The sequence below is a fragment of the Aedes albopictus genome, chromosome 3, assembly GCF_035046485.1.
Source record: "Aedes albopictus strain Foshan chromosome 3, AalbF5, whole genome shotgun sequence".
NCBI lineage: Eukaryota > Metazoa > Arthropoda > Insecta > Diptera > Culicidae > Aedes > Aedes albopictus.
Window position 1 is genome coordinate 320,152,181 of NC_085138.1, and position 25,005 is coordinate 320,177,185.

General features: G+C 39.5%; 1 protein-coding gene across 3 annotated transcripts in view; it reads left to right on the forward strand.

The window, feature by feature from the left end:
• LOC109413613 (protein amalgam) overlaps positions 1 to 25,005 on the forward strand; it is a 298,181-nt gene that overhangs the window by 262,586 nt on the left and 10,590 nt on the right. For 2 of the 3 annotated variants that reach the window (XM_029865512.2, XM_062842715.1), the window contains 7 exons: positions 8,582 to 8,824; positions 22,736 to 22,934; positions 23,006 to 23,147; positions 23,218 to 23,383; positions 23,501 to 23,566; positions 23,772 to 24,019; positions 24,088 to 24,249. In XM_029865512.2, coding sequence (XP_029721372.1) covers positions 8,582 to 8,824; positions 22,736 to 22,934; positions 23,006 to 23,147; positions 23,218 to 23,383; positions 23,501 to 23,566; positions 23,772 to 24,019; positions 24,088 to 24,249 — 1,226 coding nt within the window. The remainder of the gene's footprint in view (positions 1 to 8,581; positions 8,825 to 22,735; positions 22,935 to 23,005; positions 23,148 to 23,217; positions 23,384 to 23,500; positions 23,567 to 23,771; positions 24,020 to 24,087; positions 24,250 to 25,005) is intronic. The other variant, XM_062842716.1, reaches the window with a different exon arrangement.

Genomic DNA, 25,005 nt, shown 5'->3' on the forward strand with positions numbered 1-25,005 from the left:
CCAGTCTTACCTGACAAGGAAGCTGGCGTGGCTTCTGTCCGAACGATGAATACGTGGCTTGTGGGTTGTAGATATCTGCAACGGTTTTGACCTCCGTTACGGGTGTGGCATCATTTGCTTCGGACAGACATATACCCAGTCTTACCTGACAAGGAAGCTGGCGTGGCTTCTGTCCGAACGATGAATACGTGGGTTGTGAGTTTCTAACTACGGGAAGCTTAGATGTCCAGTTGACAAATGCATTTCTCCAGCCTGACAAGGAAGCTGGCGTGGCTTCTGTCCGAACGATGAATACGTGGCTTGTGGGTTGTAGATATCTGCAACGGTTTTGACCTCCGCTACGGGTGTGGCATCATTTGCTTCGGGCAGACATATACCCAGTCTTACCTGACAAGGAAGCTGGCGTGGCTTCTGTCCGAACGATGAATACGTGGGTTGTGAGTTTGCAACGACGGGAAGCTTAGATGTCCAGTTGACAAATGCATTTCTCCAGCCTGACAGGGGAGATGAGGCTGATAGATGGGCTAGTGTGGCTTCCGACCGAGTGATGGGTACGTGGCTTGTGGGTTGCGGTTATCTGCAACGGTTTTGACCTCCGTTACGGGTGTGGCATCATTTGCTTCGGACAGACATATACCCAGTCTTACCTGACAAGGAAGCTGGCGTGGCTTCCGTCCGAGCGATGAATACGTGGGTTGTGAATTTGCAACGACGGTAGGCTTAGATGTCCAGTTGACGGATGTATTCCTCCAGACTGACAGGGGAGATGAGGCTGATAGATGGGCTAGTGTGGCTTCCGACCGAGTGATGGGTACGTGGCTTGTGGGTTGCGGTTATCTGCAACGGTTTTGACCTCCGTTACGGGTGTGGCATCATTTGCTTCGGGCAGACATATACCCAGTCTTACCTGACAAGGAAACTGGTGTGGCCTCTGTCCGAGCGATAGATACGTGGGTTGTTAGTTGCAAAGAGGTTCAAATAAGATATTGGCTTAGATTGATTCTTATCAACCGTGTAGCTGCTGCTTTAAATCTCACAAGATTTATTTCTCTTTTCAGTGTTTCTGGTAAAGCATTGTGCCGAAGCATCCCATAGTAGGAAAAAGCTTTCTTTCCAGCTTCCGTATTGCGACGAATTATGTATAAGTTATCTCTACTTCTAGTCCTATGCAAGTGTTGAGATCGCCGTATGATATAGTTGTGATGAACCAATGGATTATGGAAAAGATTTTGCATAGTTACTACAGTTTGAAGCTCTCGTAGGGCCAATATGGGATTGATGGAATTCGCGGCGGTTTTATAAAGCTGCAATGTTGGATATAGACGATGCTTGCCGTAGATGGTTTTTAGGCATCGATTTTGCGCAGTTTGTAATGGCTTCAACACATTTTTTGATGCAGCCCCCCAAATGGATACTAGGTATTGCAATTTGGACTGCACAAACGCTTGATACATGGTAATTAATTGTTTTAAAGGAAGTAACTTTGAGATTCTCCAGAAGAGCCCGCAGAATGAGCTGATATCGCTTCTAAGCTTGTCAACATGGGAGGTCCAGCTCAAGGTAGAATCAAATATCAATCCAAGATATTTATAGACCTCGACTTTCTCAACTACCGTTCCACCCACTATCAGGTCTGCATGACGATCAACTTTTTTTTGCCTCGAGTGGAAAATCATGTAGTTTGTCTTTTGAAGATTCAAGGACAAAAGATTTTCGGCGAAGAACTCTTGTAGCTTATACATATCTTCCTTCATGAGTATTATCAGGCGAGCAGGATCGGTTGTAAGGTACGTTACAGATGTATCGTCCGCAAATAATCGTGGTTTTCCATGCAAATGTAGTTTTGCCAGATCATTTATATAAAGCAAAAAGAGTAACGGCCCTAAATTGCTCCCCTGTGGAACTCCAACAGTGATTGCTCTCTTTGAACTTGCGACGCCATTGACTGAGACAAATTGGGTTCTCCCGGTTAGATAACTCCTGAATAGGGCATTTGCAACACCACGAATCCCATAGTACTCCAATTTTCTCATTAGTATATCGTGGTCTATGGTATCGAAGGCTTTCTTTAAGTCCAAAAACAGAACTCCTGCAACGTTACTGGTGTCCATAGCCATATAGATATCATCTACGAGTTCGCTGGCAGCTGTCCATGTACTGGAACCAGATCGAAATCCAAATTGGTGGTCGTAAATAACTTTTCTGTCATTCAGGAAGGTGGAAACTCTGTCGGCTAAGAGTTGCTCGAATAGTTTACTCAAGACCGAAAGAATAGATATTGGTCGATAGTTATTCACTTCCGTTTTATTGCCTGATTTGTGAACTGGAACTACGCGTGCAACTTTCAGTTTCTCTGGGTAGCTACCCGATGCAATAGATTCATTGAAGATATCTGCTACCAGTGGTGCAAATATGTCATGGTGTGTCTTTACGAAGAACGCTGGAATTCCGTCATAACCGGGTGTTTTGTTGATGTTTAATTTGTTGATCTTAAGGATGACTTCTTGTACAGTAGCAGGTCGGAGAAATATTGACTGATTGACTCTTGTTAATGTTCCAAACTTATTGATGTCGCGGTTACTAGAGATAGAGGAGGCTAGCTGGGGTCCAATCGCACAGAAGAATTCATTGAACTTATCGGCAATCGCTGGTCCATGAGTCGTCAGTTGGCCGTCAATAGTCAATTTTATACAGTCGTCCCTTTCCGGTTTGCGCCCAAGGACATGATCAATATTACGCCAAACAGTTTTTTGATCAGCGTTTTCAAACAATTTGGAGTAGTAGGTCCTTTTAGCACGCAGTTTTTCCTGTTGGACTTTTCGTGAGATATGTGTCAATAGTTGCTTTAATCTTTCATCATTTGGTCGCCTTCGTGCACTTTTTAGTATGTTGCTCTTCATTCGCATAAGCTGCCATAGGTCAAAACTCATCCATGGACATTGAGATTTTACTCGTGCCGATACTGATATCGTTTTAGAGAAACGTTGCTTTAGAGTATTGTATGTGTCTATGACATGATTCAATTTTTCTTGGGATGGAACATCAATTGCATTTTGCATGACTGCTATGAATGCCTCGTTCAGCCTTGTATGGTTTACGATGTTTTTTTTGTAGTTGCACAAGTTGTATTGGTTTGTTGAGCCGGAATGTTGAAAGAACAAAACAGTGGTCGCTTACTTCCGATGGCATTGTTTCATTCATTACGCAGTCTCTTAATGCCTCCGAACAAACAACGTGGTCCAGGATATTGACACTGGCTGGTCTAGTAGCAATTGTGTTCGTTACTGAGAAGTTATAAGAGTTCAACAAGTCCAGATATTCTCGAACAACTCTGGACTCACATTGGTTGACTGGTATATTCATATCCCCGACAATGACACCGGATCCGTTGGGTTTGAAATTCGAGCATATTGATTCCATCTTATCATAAAACAATGACTGGTGGTAGCTAGGTGGTCTGTAGACAGCATGTACATCGAATTCCGAGTCCTTAAGCTTTAAACACACATGGATATAATGGAAGCCTAGCTCGTGCATGTTGCTCATTTCTACAAAGCTGATGCCTTTCCGGACGTACACCACCAATCCACCTCCAGCGGAATCATTACGACAAGAAAAAGTAGCATTGTATCCTTCTAGCCCAAACAATTGAATCCGATCCGACTTCAGCCACGTTTCACCAATTACAAGCACATCAACACACCCATTATATGAATCCAAAAGTACCTTCACTGCATCAATTTTCTCAAACGTATTCATGCCTCGTGTATTAAGTTGCAAGATTCTCAAGGAAAAATGATTACTTATTCGACTAAAGTTTTTATTTAAAAGTTCAACATTTTCAACAAAAAAATTCTCCATTTCAATAACAAATTCAGATACATTTGATTACAATTCAATTTTAACGTGTACGCTTTGTTGGCTGATGGATCTGCGGTGACGTCCGAGGTGAAATCATCGTTGAAGAGTCTCCACAACCAACTGAAACATCTAGAGGGCGCTTTGCAGAGTTGCATGTTAGTTGTTCTAGTTCTAGCTTCGTTCCAATTTTTTCTACTTTGCCTCCCTCGTGACGTCTGATGAGAACCTTCCCGTTTCGTCCTGGCCAAACGTATTTGAAGCCTAGTGTAGTTTGTGCCTCTTTGGTGTAGCGCAGCAGATCGCGTCCGAAGGCAGTCATTTCTTCTAATGAAGCCCATAACTTACACTAAACAACAGACAACATGTAATAAGCTATATAACGGTAAAAGCAAATATTCATTTAGAAATACGTGAAGATTATTCAGAAAGAATTATAAGAATTTTCTATTCAAAGTATTTTTATCAAAACTTATACAGCACCCGTCCATAAACTATTCCAAGTAACTTGCAATAAAACTGATTTATACATCGAAACCTCTTGATAACCTCTTTAAGAACATCTTCTGGCTAAGTTGGTCAGAGAGGTTTTGCAAACCACATTAAGAGTAGCAATAAAACTGTTTTAAAGCCTAGTTGAAAAAATTTTCCATTCTCGGAAAGAGGTTATGATGATTGTTGTTGTTTTTTTTTTCAACAAAAACTATGACAGCTCAAGATGCAGAGAAGCATCTTCGATGACACGTAAAGTTCAGGAGGATACATCATTCGTAAGAAGAAAGCGATCATTTCAAAGTAATATTTTAGTAGTTATTGTGCTGGTAGCCTTATGCGCATTTATTTTTACCGTGAATATTGGGGTTGCAGAATCATAAAATTAATGCGCTTCGAAAATGGTGAATATTATCATCTTGGAATGAAATAAATCAATTTGTTAATTTAGTAAAACTATCTCGAATCACAAGAAAACTCAGCTAAGAGAGTTTTTTTATGTGAGCATGTTATGGAAAGGTCGGCAAACTATCAATTCATTGCTTATTTGAGCAAAATAAACTATTTTCTATTCACGTCAGCTAATTCTTCAATATGGCGACGACCATAATTAGCGAAAATAAAAGAAAATAAAACGAAAGCAAGTTTACTTTTATGATGACTGCAATAAACCTAGCAGTGTCGTAGTTTCTGCTTCTCCACCAACAGACGTCGTTACTAATCGAACGGATCGCCATCTGTTGAGAGTTTGAACAGTTTTATTGTGGTAATAATGAATGCCAGAAGGTTTGCATATCGGAGAGTATTGTTTACTCTTAAAATCTGGCTTTATGGACATCTTCAAGTATACTAAGCGAAACAGCGGGTTGACATTATGTTTTCTAATGATGATAAATAGTTTGATCGCCATAACACATAGTTTTTGATTCAAACAATCTTTCAGCGAAGGACAAATATCCAAATTGTATTGAAATCTATTTCAAAAGTTCGTGTTTCATCTTGCTCCACCAGTTTCCCGGTGTACCTTATTAGTCGTAAAACTGTGAGTTTTAATTATTACTGTTATAAAACCTTAATAAAAATCAAACAAATCCAATCAGCAATGGAATTGTTACTTGGGATGTAAACTCCTAAAGAGAAGAGGAGGGAGTTGTGACCAAAACCTACGATTCGTACAAATTTCGACAATTTTGTATGGGCAAAAGTCTACGAGGTGGGAGCGGGGTCTAAGACGGCCAAAACCGAGTATCTACGTAGTTTGTGGACAGCGCCACGAAAACTCTATTCGCAGCAATTGCTCCCAAGAATTGTTGGAATTGCAAACAACTAAATTTTCGCCAATAATGCATTCTCTGGGAGTCCCACTAACATTTCCATCAGAAATGGCACTTGAACTCTTTTTGGTTCTTGAAATAATTCTCAAATTTGTCTTGATATCTACTAATCGTCTTCTTCTTCTTCTTTATGGCTCTACGTCACCACTGGGACTTGGCCTGCCTCGCTTAGTGTTCTTTGAGCACTTCCACAGTTATTAATTGAAGAGCTTTCTTTGCCGGCAGACAATTAAACGTTCCATATTAAATACAAAATTTCCCATAAATAATTCGAAAAGTTCCAGTGAAGAAACAGGTGTGTAAGCAGTAATAAATATCAAAAGTTCCATAAACAAATAAAAAAATGCATAAATAAATCAAAAATTTCCATAAATAATTGATTTTTGAGCAATTAAAAACGTCAAAAATGCAATGAACAAATCAACTGTTGCAATAAAAAAAGCCATTTTTCCCACCAATTAACTTTGAATTTTCCATAAATAAATCCGATTTTTCCATAATAAATTAGAAAATTCACAATAAAAAAAATCGAAAAAGCAATAAAAAAATTCAAAAATAGCAATAAAAAATGACGAAATTACCCATGAAAAACAAATGCAGGAAAGTATGAGACAGTAAAATGCTGAATCGCACTTATATGACTGAATTGACTGAAAATCTTGCGTAACTGTGATTGCAATTTACCGAGCAATTGCTTGCTGTCCGAACTCGTTATCGCTCGTCGGACCTAAAAGAGGGATAACATCAATGTTTGCATTATACCGGGCAAATTCTTGGATCTGTGGTTTGCCTAAAACCGAAACGATGCAGTTGCGGTGCATCGGATATCGGAAACTTCGGCGGCCTTCTGCCGCCTCAGTTCCTCAATCCTCTATGCGATTTCGCCGCATGGTCTACGAAATTTTTGCTCAAAATACATTTATGTTTATTGCTCGTTTTTTCGACATTTATTGATACTTTATTTTTTTGTTTATTGCACTTTTTGAATTATTTATTGCTTTTTAGATATTTTTTTATTATGATTTTTCTAATTTATTATGGAAAAATAGAATTTATTTATGGAAAATTCGAAGTTATTTGGTGGGAAATGGCTTTTTTTTATTGCAACAGTTGATTTATTCATTGCATTTTTGACGTTTTTAATTGCTCAAAAATCAATTATTTATGGAGACTTTTGATTTATTTATGCCTTTTTTTATTTGTTTATGGAACTTTTGATATTTATTACTGCTTACACCCCGGTTTCTTCACTGGGACTTTTGGAATTATTTATTAAGAATGATCACTTTCTTATGAGTCGTTTATATTTTAGTCTTCGTTGCCTGCCATTGCATGAATTTGTATATTGTGAGTACAATGATACACTATGCCCAGGGAGTCGAAAAAATTTTCCCGACCGGAACGGGAATCGAACCCGCCGTCTCCGGATTCGCGATCCATAGCCTTAACCACTAGGCTAACTGGAGACCCATCTACTAATCGTAATAAATACAAACCATATCGGACTTGGCTCAAAACGTAGACTTTCTTAAAATAAGGTTTTAAGTAAAAAAAACCTACGAATAGTTCTATGTTGAGAACCCCTGTAACCTTACCACAGTAAGAATTCATTCCTTTCCCCAATACAACCACTAAGTTTTGGGGAAATGCATTTCCCCATTGAAACCAAGGCACGTATATAAGTGCGGTTTGCCGACAGCCACTGATGACTAATAAGGAAGTAGGGAAATGTACATAGGTACGAAACGAACAGAAGAGGAAATATTCTAAGCCCTGCCAGACAGCCTGACCCCATGGCCATGGCGGCGACGAAAGCCAGACCCTCAGACTGTGTCGGTTATGTGAAGGTAAATGTCACAATATAGCGCCAGGTCAGTCGGTCTTTCGTTTGTAATGCGACCTATAAGCTCCCTGCTGCTCATAGTGAAAATCAACCACATAAACGAATGGAGGAGTGAACCTGATTTGCGTTGTAATCCAATACAATGCGGCTCATATGGATAATCTATAATGGGAATCATGTTTACCGACATCAAATAGGCACAGACGCCACGTCGGTTCCGCGGGATACTTATGAAGAATCTGGATCCGAAACAAAATTCAGCATATCTATTCAAGTCATTAACCTTCATTCTACAGTAGTGGTCAATAAATGCGTAACTTTTTAAGATTTTTCAAGACTTTCTGAGAGTCGAATTTGAGTCACTTAAAGCCTGATTGGGAAGAAACTTTCATAACACATTGGATGTAGCAGGATTTCTGGAAATTATTTTTAGATTTTTTTTTTCAAAAGTTCTAAATTTTTTTTTGTGAAAAACTCAGATATAAAAGATTTAAAAATATCAATTGTTGTTCAAAGTTGTACATTTCCCAATGACACATAAGGTAACTTCAATCAAAAGTTTGGAGTCACCTCCTCAAACATAGTAATTTTTCAGCGATGATAGCACTGAAAGGCAATTTCTGCATTGTTGGCTATTCCAGATATTAGTTATATATGGAAATTAGCGTTCACTGAAATTTTTATAAACATAGTAGTACAGTGTATTTTATTCTGTGCAAGCATTGACTACTTTGTTTGAAAAGTTCAAATTAGTAGCAAACGCCTTGCGCGATACTGTAAATGTGCAGTGGATCCGCCATCTGTTTTGCAAAAAAGATAAACCTAAAAAACAAGATTAATTAGCAGAGATTTGAACTTCTAAAAAACTGCTGAACGAGCGTGGTGCTTAGATAGCTTGGGGCAAGATTCGTTTCACTCCGGTGGAGACTTGTGACCTATATGAACAAACGTTACCGGCTGCCAATATGCCAATATACACAGACAACTTCCAGAACCCCCAATCTCGACAGCCAAAGTCTAATTTCAACGTTTTTTTCCTCTTATCTCATTACAGCCTCACCCCATCCCGCAAGCAGTAGTAGTCTATCGAAGGAACGGAGAGGTGGTACGACGGCCGAGGATGAAGACTACGACTACGACGACGATGACGAACCGTCCAAGGAGATGGGGACCAACGATGTCAACGGAGGTGGCGGCGGCGTCGACCAGAACACGATGCTCCTGACCAGAAACCACACCGTCGAGACGGAGATCAACGATACGGTGACGCTGCCCTGCCGGGTGAACAATCCGCAGAGTGAGTTTTCTTTTTGTTTGGTACCGTAATAGATAGATACTGCTCCTGACTAGGTATTCGTCATCATTCGGTGAGATAAGCGTGATGTATTGGAATCGTACGTTTGAAGGGCTCCGATATTGAGATGACCTTTTGATTCATCACTCTATGTGTCATCTTGAGGGTGGTCTTAGGAAGACGATTTATCTGCGCGCATCAAAGAGGATCGCTGAATTCTCGGCGTGTTATCTTAATTGAAGCTTGGTGAGGGTAAATGAGCACACCGCTCGACAAATTTTCCGAAAAGTTTGCGTTATGGAATGAAACTCAAAATTACACGAGGTGAATTAACCAATTTCGTTCGGCTATTGCTTAGCAAATTTTTTTGATAATGGCTTTGTGAATGCCTTCAGAAATTTCTATGAAATTTATTTGACAATTCCGTAGAGAATTATTTGGAAAAAAAAGCTAAGGATTTTTTTTTTGATAATTTTTTTGTTGCAGTTTTGAGTAAGATGAATCACTTTTAACAATTTTTGGTGTTCAGTTTTTCAATTGTTCACGATCAAGTTTTATGCTTCAAAATAAGTAAAATAATGGGTTTCGTCTGTCAGCGAGGTTGAAACTTTCACTGCTAATCATTTTGAACTATTTGAAATTAAATGGGATCATTCATTTGCAATCATTTACATTCACTAGCTGTTAACTCGCTTCAGAAACATCGCAGAAAAAATCAATGTATGGAACACTTTTTCATTTTTGTTTTACCTGAAACATTGTAGAAGAATTTATTAGCGTAGAATCAATAGTTAAGTCAACAGAAGGCAGCAACCGCAACTCTCCACGGCGTGAATGTAATTTACATTCACCGCGTGGAGAGTTGCCTTCACAGCTCACTCACGACTTTGGTATGCGTGTGCGATCCCAATGTTGTTTGGCAAACTTTCAGATAAAACTACAACGTTAAATTCATCCATACATTGTTTTTTTTTTTTGAAAGCATGGTTCTGAACTGAGATAATAGCAAGTAAATGTAATTTTTTGCAAATGAATGGTCCCATGCCTGGCTGAAAATAATGGCCAATTTTTCCGAACTGGTTCATTATGCAACTGGAATGAGTTGCATAATGAAGAATAGTTGTATAATGTTCATAATTCAACTCAATGCAACTCAAATGGGTTGCATTATGAAAAAATCATTGCATAAAATTTTGTATGAAACTCGTTGCAAAACTAGATTTTTTCAGCACTCTTCGTATTTATCCAACTCGGCAAGTCTTGTTGGATAAATGTATGACTCGTGCTGAAAAAATCAACTTTTTGCAACTCGTTACATAAATAGCTATTCCAACTTAATTTAGAATCCCAAAGTAAATAAAAAACAGCTCAAAACTTCAAAAGTTTGCCGAATCTAATCTAATATATTCTAATCTAGTGCTTTCACAGCCAGTATTGAAAAGCATCCTGGAAATATCAAAATTTCTTCTGATATTTTCTTGTCAGCATTAATATTTGCAGCACATCAGAGATATGACACAAATATAAAAATGGCCAGGCCCACTGTGCAGACTAATGAGTTGGAAGATAATTCAAAAATTCAAAACTTCAAAAGTTTGCCGAATATTTATTAATTTAAGTATTAAATTTGATTAATTCATGAAAACCCCTGAAAATTAGGTTTTTATAAAATTCCTCTTACATGCATAAATGTGCATGTTTGTACATTAGAAAAAAAAATTTCATTCCTGCTATGTGTCCGGGACATGGATTTTTGCAATGTGGATAAATAAATGCGTTGCATCAGTGCGACTCATACTTTTGAGGAAGCAACATACAGCTGCGACTCATACAATTTGAAGCACATTCTATTCATGCGCTAACCCTTTATAAGGCCGAGAGAACCAGGCACGAATTCCACTTGTTCTACATTGGAGTATAAAGTACATGTGGTGTAATGAACAAAAACGTTTTTATTTTCAAAAAATTCGATGGTCGATTTTGTATGAAAAAAAATGGTCTAAATTTCAACTTTTTGTCAACAAAGTTTAAAATGTTGTTATTTTGTGATGCGTTTATCAATCATGCTGATTTTTGACAGGTTGTTCCTCTAATACTCATGAGTTGCTTGTGTGGATTTGAACTCGATTGGTCAATTATTTTGGATGATATGGCAATTTTAGTACATGTCCATTTATTATAGTACATTTTTTCAAAAGGCTGAGTTTCTAAAAGTAATGAAGCAATCAAGTTGAAATTTTGTCCACAAGTAAATGGAACATAGGCCTTTCATTCCCCATCATTCGATTTTCAATTCGCTCACCATAACAGAATTTGGAGCTTATTAACCTTCATGCACTCAAAAATGGCAGTTTTTGGGGAGACATTTTGTTCTAAAAAAGCCCATTCATATTATTTATGGCTCAAAAAAATCATGAGTGTTCACAAAGGCCTAATGTGTCCATCAGTTGAAACAGAAGTTGTACAAATTTTCTAAACGAACAGAAAAAAATATGTGTATAAGGTGGCAATATAGTTGCCACTGCCTTATAAAGGGCTAATTAACCTGCGTTGCAACCATACATACATTACATTTATTTGTTGAACATCATTAAGACAAGACATAATCAACAATAGTACGCCACAATACTCGGTTTGTGGCTCCCGCTCTCCATCCTCGGTCGCGCTCAATGCTCGCCAGGTCACGCTCCACCTGGTCCGCCCATCGTGCTCTCTTCGCTCCACGCCTTCTTGTGCCAACCGGATCAGTTGCAAACACCAGCTTTACAGGGTTGTTGTCCGGCATTCTTGCAATATGCCCTGCCCACCGTATCCTTCCGGCTTTGGCCACCTTCTGGATGCTGGATTCGCCGTAAAGTGCAGCGAGCTCGTGGTTCATCCTTCTCCGCCACACACTGTTCTCCTGCACGCCGCCGAAGATCGTCCTTACCACGCGTCGCTCGAAAACTCCAAGTGCTTGCAGGCCCTCCTCGAGCATGTTCCATGTCTCGTGCCCGTAGAGGACCACCGGTCTTATTAGCGTTCTGTACATGGTGCATTTGGTACGTGGGTGAATCTTTTTCGACCGCAGTTTCTTCTGGAGCCCGTAGTAGGCCCGACTTCCGCTGATGATGCGCCTCCGAATTTCACGGCTCACGTTGTTGTCAGCCGTCAGTAAGGATCCGAGGTAGACGAATTCCTCCACCATCTCGAAAGTATCCCCGTCTATCGTAACATTACTACCCAGACGGATCCGGTCGTTTTCGGTTCCGCCTACCAGCATGTACTTTGTTTTTGAGGCATTCACCACCAGTCCGACCTTTGCTGCTTCGCGTTTCAGGCGAGTGTACAGCTCTGCCACCGTTCCAAATGTTCTGGCAATAATGTCCATGTCGTCCGCAAAGCACACAAATTGTCTGGATTTTGTGAAAATCGTTCCCCGGAAGTCGAGCCCAGCTCGTCGCATCATACCTTCCAGAGTGATGTTGAAGAGTAGGCATGGGAGTCCATCACCTTGTCGCAATCCCCGGCGAGATTCAAATGAACTGGATAGTTCACCCGAAACCCTTACGCAGTTTTGCACACCGTCTATGGTGGCTTTAATTAGTCTAGTCAGCTTCCCAGGAAAGCCGTTTTCGTCCATGATTCTCCATAGCTCTGCGCGGTCGATACTGTCGTATGCCGCTTTGAAGTCGATGAACAGGTGATGCGTTGGGACCTGGTATTCACGGCATTTCTGGAAGATTTGCCGTACGGTAAAAATCTGGTCCGTTTTCGACCGGCCGTCGATGAAACCGGCTTTATAACTTCCCACGAACTCATTCGTTTTAGGTGACAGACGACGGAAGATGATCTGGGATAGCACTTTGTAGGCAGCATTCAAAATAGTGATCGCCCTGAAGTTCTCACATTCCAAATGGTCGCCTTTCTTGTGAATGGGGCAGATTAGCCCTTCCTTCCACTCCTCCGGTAGCTGTTCGATTTCCCAGATCCTGACTATCAGCCGATGCAGACAGGTGGCAATTTTTTCTGGGCCCATCTTGATGAGCTTATCTGCGATACCATCCTTACCAGCTGCTTTGTTGGTTTTGAGCTGGTGAATGGCATCCTTAACTTCCCTCAGCGTGGGAGTTGGTTCATTTCCGTCCTCCGCTGCACTGGCGTAGTCGTTTCCTCCGTTGCCGTGGGCTTCCGTGCCTACGTTCTCCACGCCGTTCAGGTGCTGATCGAAGTGCTGCTTCCACCTTTCGATCACCTCACGTCCGTCCGTCAAGAGGCCTCCTTCTTTATCCCTGCATATTTCGGCTCGCGGCACGAAGCCGTTGCGGGATGCGTTAAGCTTCTGATAGAACTTCCGTGTTTCTTGGGAACGGCACAGCAGTTCCATTTCTTCACACGCCGCTTCTTCCAGGCGGCGCTTTTTCTCCCGAAATAGACGGGTCTGCTGTTTCCGCTTCTGTTTGTAACGTTCCACGTTCTGTCGAGTCCCTTGCTGCAGCATTACCGCCCTCGCTGCGTTCATCTCCTCCAAAACCGTTCTGCACTCTTCGTCGAACCATTCGTTCCGTCGATTCCGTTCCACGTACCCGATGGTGCTCTCGGCTGCGTCATTAATAGCTGCTTTCACTGTACTCCAGCAGTCCTCTAGAGGGGCCTCATCGAGCTTGCCCTCGTCTGGCAACGCGGTCTCGAGATTCTGCACGTATGCTGAGGCGACATCCGGTTGTTTCAGTCGCTCTAGGTTGTACCGTGGCGGTCGCCGATACCGTACATTGTTGATGACGGAGAGTTTTGGGCGCAGTTTGACCACCACCAGATAGTGGTCGGAGTCGATGTTGGCGCCACGATAGGTCCTGACGTCGATTATGTCGGAGAAGTGCCGTCCGTCAATCAGAACGTGGTCGATTTGAGATTCCGTCTGCTGTGGTGATCTCCAGGTGTAACGATAAGGGAGGCTGTGTTGGAAAAAGGTGCTTCGTCTGGCCATATTTTTGAAGGCGGCGAAATCAATGAGTCGTAGGCAGTTTTCGTTGACGTCGTGGCTTGGGCAGCGATCGTACTCACGTTCGAGCTGCGCGTAAAATGCGTCCTTGTCATCATCAGTACTTCCGGAGTGTGGGCTGTGCACGTTTATTATGCTGAAGTTGAAGAATCGGCCCTTGATCCTCAACCTGCACATTCTTTCGTCGATCGGCCACCAACCGGCCACGCACCTCTGCATATCACCCATCCCGATGAAAGCTGTTCCCAGCTCGTGTGTGTTGCCGCAGCTCTGGTACATGGTATGATTACTTCTAAACGTTCGCACCATGGATCCTGTCCAACACACTTCCTGCAGCGCTACGATGCCGAACCCGCGGTCCTTCAGTAGATCGGCGAGTATGCGGGTGCTCCCAATAAAGTTGAGAGATCGGCAGTTCCACGTACCGAGTTTCCAATCGCAAGTCCTTTTTGTTCGCTGGGGTCGTTGCCGTTGGTCTCGGTTCGTATTATTCTGTTGCTGATTTTCCGTTACAATGTTTTTTTTTTACGGCTGGCTCGTAGGGCCTGACACCAACCCCCTACTTTCCGGACGACTACGATAACGAAAGCTTTAAATAGTGTTACTAAATCACTCAGCTTATAGTTTAAATAAAAAAACATAATTTTAGTCAGAAAACTGAGTATTGAAAGAGCGAATCGAATAACTTCTTTGATAATTCCTTTATAATTTTTTTGGGAATTCCTTTTATGATGATTTTGAAAATTTCTTCATCAATTGTATTGAAATTCCTTTTTTAATTTCTTTTGTATTTTAATATAAAATTCCATGAAGACTGCTTCGGCAATTCTTTTCTCTTCGTTAAACAATCCTTTATTTTTTTAATGCCATAGAAAACTTTCTTTTGCAACTTCTCTGGAAATACCAGGGCCATTGGTTTGGAAATTTCTGGAACAATACTTTCAGGAATTCCTTCCATAATTCTTTCAGCATACTACACAAGAATCCCTTTGGCAATCTCTTTGTGAATTCCCTCAACCATTATTTTGGAAATTTAAATTGGAATTGAAGAAATTTTCAAAAGAATTACAGAAGAATTTGCAGATGTCCAAAAAAAATTGCCGAAGGAATTCCTAAAAGAATTTCCGGAGAAATTATAAAAAACTGCTTGCAAAAATTCCAAAGGATTTGTCAAAGGTATGTAAAATTAAATTGAATGCCCCAAGGCATTTTCAAAAGAATTTCAGTAAACAAATTCTATACTATTTCAGTAAAAAAAATCTGCTTGAGAATTTGCGTAAGCATTTCCAGGAAAACAGTCCAAATCAATTCCTAAAAAATTTGTCAAAGAAGTTTCCAGGAGTTTTTGAGAAAAAAAAATCTCAAGGAATTACCGGAGGAATCCAAAGAATCTGCCAGAGGAGCTATCAAAAAAAATTCAAGAAATTTCGAAGTACCGACTCAATTCTCAAGGGAGGTAACGAAAATAAAAATCCAAAGGAGTCGCGAAAGATATTTCCACGGAAATTACCGCTGAAATTCACGACTAAACTTCCGAAGGAATTCTCAAAAAATATACCGAAAGAGCACCAGACGGAGTTTCCAAAACAGTAGCTTTTGAAATTTCTGAAGAAATTGATCAAAGCTTTTGCTGAAAAAAAAATAAGAGATACTCAATGTATTCAATGTAATGTAATATCAATGTAAATGTCGAAAATTTGCGATAGAGATTCCCAGATCTCGAAATTACTGAAAGAATTACCAGAGCAATTATCTATGAAGTTCTCGGAATAATGATCGAGGATATTTCCAAAGATTGGCTAAGAAACTTTCAAAGAAAGTTACTATGTAATTCATACATAATGTAACACTAGTTTACAAAATAAAACAAAAATCGTGAACTTCTATCAACGACCAACATTTTTGACGCATAATTGAGTGCTGATTTCAATTCCGTGCCTAAAAAAATTAAGAAGAAAGAGTTTTACCTTAAATTTGAGTTTTACAGTTTTTAAAAATATGGATTTTGCGAAAAGCGAAATTTCTTGCAATGCAGTCAACGGATTTTCATTCGTTTTCTCGAATAGAAAGCCAATTAATATATGCTTCGATCGTCTGAATACAGATTTTGCGTCAGATTGGTCGAGATGTTGGTGAGTATATGGGACAATCTCCTTAAATTTAGCAAAATTTTCAAAAAAAAATTAAGTTTTGTACTTGTTTCAATAAAAAAACAACTTTTTTTTTCTCTACGTACAATAAAAATATAAAATATAAGTGAGCTACAGTGCAAAATTAAGCTCCAACGGTGCATTGATTATGGAGAATGAGGTGTATGAAGAGACCAACATTGCTTAAAAATAGGACAAAAATAGATTTCAAACCGTCAGCTTTGTATGGAAAGTCGAAAAAAATGCCGCTGTACTGTATTTTTTTTCCTTCACGTTTTCGAACTCAGGGCATGATTCTACAATAAAAATGATCATCAGCTTACCGAGTTCAAAAATGTTGTAAACTAGTGTTATTTTCAGGTATTTTTTCGGCGATTCCTTGAAAAGTTTTCCAAGAATTTCATTAGAAAATCTTTATGGGATTCTTTGATAAGTTTCTTCTGGTACATTTTCCAGAAACTGCTACTGAGATTTTGTAGGATTCCTGCAGGAGTTCTGTTTGGCATTTGTGCACAGCAGAAGTTCTTTCTGGAACATTTATTTTGAATATTTCCTAGAAATTTTGCTTTGTTTGGAATTTCACCAGGGATTATTATAGCGTTTCCTCCAAGAGCTCCTTCTGGGAATCCTCCAAGAGTTTATTCGAGGAATCTTCCAAGGCTTTATTCTAGTAATCCCGCTAGAGTTCCTTTTGGGAATCCTCCAGAAGCTCCCTCTAAGAGATTTTTTTTTGAGGTTTCTTTTGGAAATCTTCGGGAGTTTTTTCTGGAAATCCCCCAGAAGTTTCTTGTGGGGATCTTTCACAAGTTCCTTCATGGAATCCTACAGATGTTCTCTCCAGAAATACTCCAAGAGTTCCTTCTGGAAAACCTTAAAAATTGATGGGATTCCTTTGCAATTTTATTCCAGGAATCCTTCGTATCTTTTAAAGCATAACTCTCTAACCCATTAAATTTCAAACTGATTGACCAAATTTTCCGCACGCGGTGAGATACGTATCGTATCTACCCGTGTCACTGGATCAAAATTCAACCACAGATAAACAGACGTAACACTCTAATAATTCTCATCGTACACCGATTCAACGACCAATTTTAAAATGTGATAATTGGCCGTCGGGCCACCCGTCCGTGGCGCTCCCTTCGGTTTTGTTCGAGTTTGACGTTTGCGCACTACCGCCACCTAGTTCATGGTTGGCCAAACTCAGTATTTTTAGAATTGGGCGAACATGTAACCGTGACTACTTTTCTAATCGGAAAGTGTTCGAAGTGTTACGTCTGTTTGTTTGTGATTCAACCATCGCTCAACAATAAAAACAATGTCGTAACCCAGCTTTGTTGTCCTCCTTAGTGACGGTTAGTTGATCACTAAGGAGCTTTATTTTAATGTCAAAAATGATTTTTTTTTGCAAAACTCCTATGTAAAATGGTTAATGTGATTATCAACATCACCCACGTGGTGCACATTTTCAAAAATTTAGGGTGTTTACAAACGCCCTGGCTGTACCAGGTTGAGTGTATATGGGATTTGACATAAGTCGGTATCCACGACAACTCCCTCAGGAGGCAAATTTAACTACACAGAACGTTAATTTAGAGTACATATTTGGGGTAATTAAAATTGACAAAAAAATTAGCAACCTGCATTTGTTGTGACCTGTTGTGACACCCACCCAGTGCGACATAAGTTTGTCCTAACTTGAACAGAATCACTCAAAGGGGCTTTTCATTCTTCATAAATTTTTGTTAAAAAATAAAAACTAAACTAAACTAACTTGAACAGAATAGGATAAAGATCGTACATCACAGGTTTAGAGATTCTTGCGATTTTCGAGGGATTACAATATCTGTTAACAGTTGGAGTAATGAATAATCATCTCACCTTCTTTGTTGCTTGTTTTGGACTTCTTTTGTCTGACAATTCTGTTCTCTGAATGGTGTACAGAAATTCAAGAGAATTGGTTTGAAATTGACTGAGTTATAGCGGAAAACTGCCCAAAATACAGCCACTGCCCAAGTAGTTTAGCACCTTACGTCCTGAAAAAGCCAATGATTCACTTAAAAAAATCTACAGAAAAATATTAAAAATGACTCCATTCATTTTTCGATAGCTTTGTCCAAATACTTCCTTTAAAACTATTGTCAGCAATTCTTTAAGTATAAATAATTAGGTTTTTTTTAAATTCTTCAAGGAATTACTATGATCTATAGGAAATTTCACAGGCAAAGGTATTTACAACTACAAACTACTTCCAGTGTGAATCCCCGACCGAAGGAACTGCCGCAGATGCCCTTGAAGAAATTTATCGCATTAATCGTTTAGTACAGCATAAGGTATTTTTGAAAGAATTTTTACAAGAATATTTTGAGTAAGATTTAATAAGTTGATTATTTCAAACCTCGGAAAAAGTACCGGAAGAGTTCCTGATGAAACACTGGTGGATAAAATTCTAAACAAATGACTAAATTAATCTCTCAAGTGTCCAGAAGGATTACTGAGAAGCAGATTTGGAAGAATATCTGGGTAATTCTCGCTGAAACCAGGCCGGCATTTACATAAAGTTTGAGATTTCAAATTTGTCTTGCTTATTTGCTAGAAAATGATAAAAAATGATGAAAACCACTTTAACTTTAGGTTAAATTGATGGACCCCTTGCTTGGCAAGGGATTGAGAAGGTGACAAAAATTATGATTTTTCATCAAATTGCACCCAATTTATCGCGTCATATCTCGAAAATTCATGTTGTAGCATGTACAAAACTTCACATTTCTATGAAGAGAAAGTAGTACCGTAAAATGGGGTAACTTTGATAGTTTTTTAGCGAGTTTTCCCAATATTTTTACATGTAACAGTATTTCCCCGAGTTTATATTTTTAAAACAAGTACTGGGGTATCAGTTATCAATTGCAATTAAAAGATTCGATGATCTGAAATATTTTGGATAACTTTTAGTTTTTCATATAATCGAAAATCAGATTTTCATTTTGGGGTAACTTTGATAATGCCCTAAAAACACATCAAATCTCAAAAAATAATCGCAGATTGAAATCTTAGGAGTATGAACATGATAAGAGAAGGCTCGTGGAATATATTAGAGAGAATTTTTATATAAAAAACTGATTTTTTACTAAATTCTGCATATAAAAATGAGTTTGTGGAGTATTGAGTGCAAAACACAATAAATTTAGCTATCAAAAATCATTATCTTTGTAATAATAAATGCTTAACGGTACATCAACCTAAGATTACATGCTATTCATGGTTATTTTTCTTTTTTTGGGTAGTTTTTTAAAGTTTTATTAACACATTTTGAACAACACATATTTATCTACATGAAATTACAAGGGCATTGCATACTTTTAGGCGTTTATCAATGTATGGAGAAAAATATCCCAATTTACAAAATTGCTTTTATTTCGTAAAAACACACTTCGTTAAGAGATTCAAGGTCAGATTTGGAATCTACTATGATGAATCTATCGAGAATAATAATCCATTCATTGAAAAAATAATTTTAACGAAGTCGTATAGCTGATTGTTTGAAGGGGTTGATAAATGACAAATATATCAACAATTTTTATTTTTTGTCCAAAAAGTTGTATATAAACTAGATTTTAATGAAAATACGTCTAAGATGACCTTTCATATGTATAGAATTGATTTACGTTTACCATTTTCTTATCTGGTTGAAGGAATCATAGTTATAAGATAAAATATACAATGCCTGCCGCACTATCAAAGTTACCCGCATTATCAAAGATACCCCGTTTTACGGTACCTTTTATTTGAAGTTGAAAATGTTTCGGCAGCAATCTTGGACTTGGCCGCCATTTTGAATTTTATCATTAGATCGCGATTTTCGCTGTAGAAATCCGAATCCGAATCCGGGCTTGGAATTCCGAATCCGAAAATGCCAACGGAATTGACGTTTCCCTCCAGCACTCGCGAAAACATTACCGAACAAACCGATAAACATCACTCGGATACAGTAGTAGCGGACTCCTGCATTCGCTTCCCCAAATGCCAGCAAAACTCCTTTTTTTAATCCCGAAGACAAGTCAAAATCAAATATGTGGATTGTGGGAAGAATTAGTCTAAGTTAAAATTCCCAAATAAAAAGAAACAATAGGTATGTGGATCATTAGTGGCCTTCCCGCGAACCTGGCATAATCCATTGAGCATAACGGCCATTGGTATAATGCCGTTTGGCATAATACGTAGAACAGCCTGCATGGTAAGAATGTGCATAATCTTTGTTATACCAAATGGTCGTTATGCCAAATGGGATAGAGAGCACGAACCTCAAGGTAGTTGGTCTTCAATGAGGTACTATGTAATTATTGTCGTTTTCTTTGCGACTGGGACAGTCGAGCAAGAAATATAAAATTTTGTGACCTATTTTTATTTCAACTGAAAGTGCTACACAAGGCGAAACTGGAACCATTTCCTCACATTTTGTTTTTTTTTATAAAATAACGAAGCAATATTTTCAAAATCGGTTTCGTACACAGTTAGAGGAAGGGTCAAGGTATCTCCTTAATTTTTTTTTTCAGGTGGAAAATGTTTTTCAGTTTTAAGGAAACCGTTTTTGAGTAAAATTTAAAAAAATATATGGTTTTCGAAAAATTGATTAAAGTTTTACACCTGAAAAATTCCAGGAAATAGCTCGATCCTGCCTCTAACTGTGTATGAAAACCGATTTTGAAATATTGCTTCGTTATTAAATAAAAAATCAGAAACTAAAAAATGAGGAAATGCGTCCAGTCAGGTCAGAGCCTGAATCAGCAGACTAAAACATTTTTTCATATACATATTCAAAAAACAAAATTTAAAATAATAATAATTTTCGCGAAAGCCTATTTTTTCGGAAACAGAACGTGTTACAGGAGATCTGTATACAGATTTCAAATCAGCGGGTCAAATTACAACGAAAATGGAAAAAATGCGTGAAAAAAGTTTTAATTTTGTGGACTGGTGTAAGTTGGTCAATTTTGAGAAAATGTGAAATTCACTGAACCAATTTTTTGAAGAATCTCTCAAAGAACTTTTGAATCAGCCTGGTCACTTTGATAATCAGTTTTAAATAGTGTTTCAAATTAATTCTTGAAGTAAGAAAAAATAACCAGAAACAAGTTCACTAAATGGAAAATATTGACGGCCAAATGGCCTAATTGCTGTCCGTTTTCGTATATTCATTAGGAATACTAAATGTGCATACGGTTCGTATCATTTGGACAAATGTTTTTCGGTTGTAGGCCTTTTCTGAATACTTTTTTTTTTTCCTGGATACGCTGAAAATATTTCTGAACGAATGAGTCACGGAGAATTTGTATTGAAGAATCCCTAGAAGATGTTAAGAATTAGCTCGTACATTTACCGTTAGGAAATTTCTAGGAAATTATTGATGAGTTCCTGGAAATATCCTGAATTTGAAGGTACTTCGAAAGAGATGAATGAGTCTTGCAGCCATCTTAAGGATGAATGGATTTGAGGAAACTGTGACATCCAAGCCTAATTGAAAATTCTTGTCCTAAAATATAGTGAACATACAAAAATGGAATTCTACTGGAGCTACACTTCTAATACAGCACAGTTGCATTTTAAAATATGTCCGAGTGTTTAACTAGTAATAGCACTATGGAATTGATCCGGTTCACCTTGAGGTGAAATACTCAAGCCTTTCATACAATCGCGTTTATGTTGATACCTGGTGCAGAGCACCGCCTATCGTTCTATGCATGCTGCTATACGTTTGTGCCAGTGCAATTCTCGTGCAGCAAGCAAGGATTAAATATTTCACTCAATTAATTTGAATAATCGCCACGTCCGATCTTTATCGCTTGGTTGTCCTTCTAATTAATGGCGCTGAAACGAAGCTATGGCTATTCTGATATCATTTTACGGTACCGCTAGCATTCAATTCAATAAATCTTTTTCCAATCCACATCCCAGAATGACACTTTTCAATTATGGATAGCGATATCCCCATTTTTCTGTTTGCCCAACCTATTGACACGTTTGTCAGTTCAGTTGCCCTATATGTGTTTAACCTCAAAACTGGGTTAGTTAGCCGCTCTCCGAGGAGTACCATCAATCATCCAGTCGATGACAGGGCTTTGCCAATTGTTTACTCGGAGAGGCACCGCGCTGCAGTTCTAATGACCAGTCCCAACCAAGGAAAAAAATGCATTTTCATCCATTCCGGGCTGGACGTGCAACGATCTCCTCGGTTGCATTGTTTTATCATGGCAGTATTATGGAGGTCCACATTAGCATCCGAGCAAGTTTCTTCGTGATTTTATTGTTATTACCAGGAATATGACTCATTAGAGTGCTACATGCAAACATTTCGAAACGATGACCGGTATGTCGCCTTATGAATGCATGATGGACCCCACAGCCACAGCTTATTCGTACACACCTGCCAAGGACCACTTGTCTTCGATGTTTGCACAAAAGTCACGAATCAATAATAAATATGAACATTGATGGGTCCATGCCGGCGGCCGGTAGCAGTTTCGGTTGGGATGAGTAAAGGATTCCGTCATTCATTACAGTAATGTGAAAGGGGATGAGCCATCCATGACACTGATTCATCATCATTGTCCATTGGTAAAGTACGTTTTATCACATTAAGGGTTGATTTCTTCACCTCGGTTTAACCGGTAAGCCGGGCTTGCCCATATAGTTAAACCTGGTTCAACGCGACTTCTCCCGGGTTAAAATTGTGAAATGCTATTCACGAAGATGTTATGCTCAAAGTCTCTAATCGATCTGTTTCAGACAATACCATCGTCATGTGGTTCAAAACCACCACGCTGCTGTACGTTCGGGACAACAAGCACTCCAAGGATCCTCGGCTATCGCTGGGAAGCGATTTCTCCCTGACGATTCAGAACGTCCACGTGGAAGATGACTCGATCTACAAGTGCATCGTTTACCCGGTCAACAAATCCGCCTACATCACCCTGAAAGTCAGAGGGTAAGGACGGCACGCAACAGCCGGAAATTTCAGTGCTATCACTCACCGCAAGCGAATGTTTATCTTTGCAGCCCACCATACAACGTGATGATCACCCACGGCAACAAAGACCACACCAATGGCCATTTGGAAATCCAACAGCACGATCGCAAGTTCATCATCCACTGTCGGGCCTCGGGCTTCCCCACGCCGCTGATTTCGTGGTCCTTCCGGGTATGTGTTTCACTCTGGAATGATGTAATAAACTGTTGACTTTAACCATGATCGTGATCGTGATTTCCAGGGAAAACATTTGGACGAAGCTCACGCCAAACAGACCGGAATTAGCGTTCGCAAGGAGTTCCTGGAAATTCATGACGTCAAGAGCCATCATGCCGGTGATTACGAGTGCCTGGCCCAGAATGGAATCGGCGAACCAGTGAGTGCCGTTGTAAACGTAGAAATCAAGTGTAAGTATTTTTAAGAATTCCTCTGAAACCGATCATCAAACTCACCCTCGAACTGTGTATTAACAACCGTCATTCATCATCACTGACATCTGCCGAAAACTAATCGAATCCCTGCAGCCAGAGTTGTGTTGATTGGACCGAGTGAAGACGACGCTGGCGCTACGCCCCCGGATGACAAAGAAGGTTTATGGAGTTCATTTTTCCCTTGTACATACTTGGCCCTTTTTAGTAGTAGAGTATCATTAGACAGAATCTAGAATGCACTGTTAGAAGTAGCACCGTTACGTCGATTGCTCCATCCTCGCACTGCACCTTTTCTTTAGCTAAATCCATCAATGGAAAATGAACGAAGAAGCTAAACAGCCTCTTCTTCCCACCCTATTTGTAGCTCCTCCATCGATCGCCAAGCACATCGACTATCTGAACACGGCCATCGGAGAGACCGCCGAGTTGGTTTGCCTATACCACAGCAATCCAACCGCCATGAAGATCCAATGGTTCCGAGGTGACGAGCCCCTGCACGAGACAAGCAAGTTCTCCATCAACCGGGACCGGCATAATCACCATCTGAGAACGCGGCTGACCATCAAGGACATCGAGCAGAAGGATCTGGTGTCCTATGTGTGCAGGATTACGGTAGGTGTTCGGCGAGAGATCCTCAACACTAGAACGTGAGATATAATCTTTACCTTAATTGATTTCAGAACAACCTTGGAGAGGCGACTGCCAAGACGACCCTGGGATTGCTGCCGGGTGCCGCCCATCTGGCGAACTTCAGCTACTCGGACGGACTCTTGCACACCATCTGGAGGGTACGAAGTGTGCAGCCCCTGTCCGATCTGCAGATCCTGTACAAGGGCGAGAATGTAAGTCGAAATTTAGTTGTACCTTTGATGGGGTCCATCACTACTAAAATGTTTCCCGAGAAACTACACACTGTTCTAAATTATTCTCCGACATTATTGCGTAGGTTGCTTCAGAAATTATTAAATGGATTTCTGATGTGATCCTTGATTGATTCCTGCAAAAATTATTTGAGGGAGGGGTTCATCCAGAAAATTATCGAAGGATTCATAGATGGATTTCTTCCATGGTTGATTTAAAACTTCTTCAAGTATTTCTTCAGAAATTCCTGAATTTTGACGAAATTCGGTCAGGAAAAACTTCACTGATTTCTCTGAGAAATCCTTCAGGAATTCTTTCAATGGATCCTCTAGAAAATTCCTTTAAAATTTTCTTTTATTCCGATATTCCTCCATGGATTCGCTTAGAAAATCCTACAGGATCACCTTTCGGAAAGTCTTCCACGGATATCTCTTGAAAATTCTCTAGATCATCTTTCATGATCTTCACGCTTCAGAATTGCCCCTGGTATTTCCTTCGAAAAAAAATCCTTTGAGGATTCTCCAGAACTTTCTCAAAAAAAATGCTCTGGGTTTCCCTAAAAAGTCCTTCATAGATTTTTCCAGGAAGCCGTACGAGACCTTTTTCAAGAAATCGTCCACAGATTGCTCCAGAAATTCTTCCAGGAATTCTTTTTTCTTCCCAGAAGATTTCTTCAAATTTTGTTTCATTTGTTCAATGATTCCAAGGAAATCTTCTAAGGATTTCTTCACAAATTA